Below are 4,430 nucleotides of genomic sequence, written 5' to 3'. Positions count from 1 at the left end.
ACCCGATGACGGCGGTGCCTCACGATGAAATGCCAACTTCTAGCACCTTTCTTATCTCGAGTAGCAAAATAACCACAGCGAAGAAGAACAGAACAAGACTCATCGGGAAGAGGAAGGTCGGAGTTCCAGAGAGTCACCTGCCCTGCGTGTCTCGTGACCAACTCAGTAAGAACAATGAAGATGACATCGATACACTTTCAGGTGTGTCAACCGAAGTCCTAGCTATACCCGAACAAGCGTCAAACGCTACTGAAGAGACTTGTACGCTAAGAGCTGCTGACCCGGGAAGCCCGTCCGCAGAAGCGGCTTTGAATTCCCAGCAGGCGCAAAATATGTTTAGAAGTTCCATGAGCCTGTCCGAGGAGCCGCCTGCAAAGAACGGACAAGTCGACGAGAGCCTGGCTCCTTGGCAGGCTGACTTTAATTTGGAGGACGTCTTCAAACCTGTCGCCACCACCAGAGGGCAGCGCTCTGTGCGCCGCAGCTTGAGGAACCTAAAAAACAAGACGGAGAATGACACAGAGAGTGACGCAGGCTTGGCCTGGTTGCCTCGCGTCTCACCTGAAACCAGGAAAGAAGGCAGGAAGTCACGTAGATTCTGTATTAGTCTCCAAGTTCCTGTACTACCAGTCAACATTTGAACACCCGGGACAACAAACTAGCTATAACGCTATTTTGTACAATGTTTACGTCGCCTCACAATTAAATGGAATTCATTTCTAAAGTGCAAGCTTGTTGTTTGATGAGCTAAAAAAAAGCGCTGATGCGATTGTCCTTAAGCAATAATTGCTACGGTCTCTATAAGCAAAGCCGGTCAATACTCAGAGAGAGAGCCATGTCGTTTGTGCTGACCTCCTCTCAATCAATATCTAACCACACGTTCCCTCTTCATTTCTCCAAAGTCACTGGATCGAGACTCACGAGTCGATATTTTCTCTTAGCGGATAGATGAAGACGGCCTTAGCGCAGTCGCCATCTGTCAAGCAAGGTTAGAGGCTTCCAGACTTAACGTACGAGAAATGGTGGAGGGACGTACACAGAAAACAAATCATGGTCATCATCACCAGTCTAGGGGTGCTTGGTGAGTTTTATAGCGTTATTTTAAATTATTGACCACAAATAGTCAAATTGTATCAGTTCTTGGAATACAAGGAAATCATTTAGTAGATAATGACTTCGTTCCCGGGTTCAGTGAGCCGATGACAAGTAAATACAGTGGCGGTGTTGTCAATACCGATCCTTACTAGAATACTAGATGACCAAGCTGAAATGCCAACTCGGGTCTTCCCGATTTCCTGACTGTGTGGCCAACATGCGGAATTGAAATGGTACAAAGATGAGATATTTATAGGTTATCAGTATCAGCCCGAGACCAAAGGGGGCATGATACTGGGCCTGATACCAGACAAACCATGTGATGATCTTATTATCACATACAGTAAACCTCGGATATATCGGACTCGGATATATCGGAAATTCGCTCACAACGGACAGATAAAAAAGAACCAATTTTTCTGTAATGCATTTCCAATAAAAATTCATTGCATATATTGGATTTTTTATAACGGATTTCGCCTATTTCGGACAAAATCTCCAGTCCCGTTCCAATGCATTTCCATTCAATTTCCCTCGCATATATCGGATGGCCGCATCGTGGCGCTCCGATTCGCCGAATCGTGACAGGCCGCTATACGACGTCATTTGCAGCGTTTGCAGCGTTGCCTGCGCGTCCAGGTACATTGGAAACATAGTCAAGGAAGTGCCTTTTTATAACGGATAAAATCCGATTTACGCAATCCGATATATGCGTAAAACGGACATTTTCCGGTATACGCATATAACGGATTTCGCTTATATCGGACAAAACCAGTGGGAACGATTGAATCCGATATATCCGAGGTTTACTGTACTATTTAATCATGAGCTTATTATCACGTACTATTTAATCAAAAGACTATTTTGTTTCCAGAAAATATTCAGTTTATTACATGTATTATATCTAAACAGTGTTAACACAACAATTGCAAAAATATTTCAACAATAATATTTTATCAACAGTCTTATCTTATCAATGTCTGACAATTAAAGTTCCATTAATCAAGTTTGGGTTTTTTTGGTGACTGGAGAAGCACTAGGCACTAAGCATTCGTGTGCTGTTCTCTGATTGGTTGTTTCATGGTTTCACGATACCAGAGCAGCGCGCTCTGAGTGGACAGCTACGGGGGGCTGATACTGGACATGGTTAAAGTCTATATTTTATCAGTATCACTGCCCTGGGCTTTGACACAGTATCATTTCGGCCTTTTCCCGTATCATTCATGGGCGGTTTCTAAGGTACAGGGACAATTAATACTGTAGTATGTGATAAGTAATATTCTTCACTGGTCATTAGGTGTCAGTAATGCTCAGTGAGACACACAAGAAACAATAGGCTTTTATTGCAGGTTTGAATGATCTCGAACGCAACTTACTGCAGTGACTGTAACCCACACCGTGTTAAAACTGAATTCATGTCACTTTCTGCGCCACTGGAACACATTTATAACACACAACGTGTGTCCTACTTATGTCTTAAATGACTTCAGTACTCTTATATCTGCTAAATTTTTACAAGGTATTACAAGTAGAAAGGTGGCTATATAGGGGTGTTATTTCATATACAGAGGTCTCTAATGTTAAAGCAGTATTTACAAGGTCATAAACAGGTTTTCTTTTCTTTAACTATGAAATTTATTCAATTTATACATGAGGAAATGCGAAAATTCACTTATCACGGGTCAGGCCTGGGGAACCAATTAATTGCGTTAAACGAGGGATTACTGTACTGCATTTCTGTAATTAACATGCAAAGCTAAATTTAATAATAGTCATGTCTGTTTCGGGTCGTCCTTGAGTAAACAGTTGCCACCAGGTTTGGAAAATACCAGAAACGTTCCAACTTTTTACCTCAGAAAACACATCTAATGTAATGATAAGTGGCATAGAAAATAGAGGGATGGACGGGTTGAATGTACAGCATCATGTAATGTTGTTGGGTTTTTTTGTTTTTTTTAAGCAATGTGATTTCACACTGTTTAGCAGTCCTTGAACGCACCATAGTTGTGTACACAGTGACTCCATTTCCTTCTGTTCTTGGATGACCTTCCATTATGGTTCATTAGTGGTAAATACCTATACATTTTACACATACAGCGTCAAAATAGATATTCCCCATGATGTGCATCGTTAGCTAGCTCATACTAACTCATTTTCTTGTATTACAAGGCACAAAAGGGAATAAATATATATGTACGTTTCAGGAAAAGCGAAAATTCACTTATTACAGTCATGCCAGGGGAACCAATTAATTGAGTTAAACGAGGGATTACTGTACTGCATGTCTGAAATTAATTAACATGCAAAGCTAAATTTAATAATAACTAAGAGGTATATTTTTTAGTAGATTTTTTTTTAGTAGCCCGCAGCACATTCTAAAAATAAAATTAGTAAACACCAAAATAAATTACCAAAAATGTTAGAAGATTTTTAAATTTTTCAGTATGCATGCATCCCTCAGTGGAATATGGATACCCTAATTTCGGGGTTTTTCTACTCACTGGAAGTTATTAACCCTCAGTACAATAATCCATTACCGCAACCCAGACCCTACCGGGATATTTTCATAGTTTAAAACCTGTTTCCAACCTTCTAAATACAGTTTTAACATTATTAGAGCATTCTACACATGGCATAACACCCCTATAGTCACACTTGCACTGGAATTACCCAATATAGTAGACATAATGAGAAAATAAACTATGCTTGTGTTTGTTTCTAGAAATGTGTTCGCTTGGCAAGCTGGGGGCGGGAGGGCAACAGGAAGTTATTTTGGGGTTATGAGTTGAGTTTTAGTTTGGTGTTGTTGTCAAACCTGCAATAAAAGTCTGGTGCTTGTGTGTTTCACCAAAGATTATAGTAAAATTACTAACATATCTAATGACCAGTATGGAATACTACATACTGTATCACATGTTTGAATGCATCTCGGAATGCCTTCTATTTTAATTGAGTTCATTTTACCATTTTTTACACTTACAATGTATTTTAGCTTTGTTGTGTGAGATTTGGAGATGGAGTTGGGGCTGGGGGCTGAGCTTGTGACTCCCAAAAACCCTAGGGGGCAGTGTTTCCTGAGAGAGCGCTCATTGAAGAGCTACTTAGCTTCCACGTAGTAGTAGTAGTAGTAGTAGTGAACGATGGTGACTGAAATGCTACAGTCTAATAAGAATTAGATTATATTCAACTTTATTGTAATTTCTCATGTCACTGGTATAGCGCAACAAAATGCAGTTAGCATCCAACCAGAAGTACAAATTTATAAATTAGTAAATAAATGAAGAAATAGAATAGAGCTGTAAATGGACAGATATATGTATGTACAAACTATAAAC

The 4,430-nt window shown here is 40.0% G+C and overlaps 1 protein-coding gene across 1 annotated transcript in view; it reads left to right on the top strand.

Annotated features, from left to right (window-relative positions):
* cdca2 (cell division cycle associated 2) overlaps positions 1-883 on the top strand; it is a 16,296-nt gene extending 15,413 nt beyond the window's left edge. Inside the window, exon 15 of the mRNA XM_058070054.1 lies at positions 1-883. This exon is cut by the window's left edge and continues 51 nt beyond it. Coding sequence (XP_057926037.1) covers positions 1-641 — 641 coding nt within the window. The 3' untranslated portion in view covers positions 642-883.
* Positions 884-4,430: the final 3,547 nt, after the last annotated feature.

Source organism: Doryrhamphus excisus, chromosome 4, assembly GCF_030265055.1.
Source record: "Doryrhamphus excisus isolate RoL2022-K1 chromosome 4, RoL_Dexc_1.0, whole genome shotgun sequence".
NCBI lineage: Eukaryota > Metazoa > Chordata > Actinopteri > Syngnathiformes > Syngnathidae > Doryrhamphus > Doryrhamphus excisus.
This window is presented reverse-complemented; position numbering and strand designations above follow the sequence as displayed.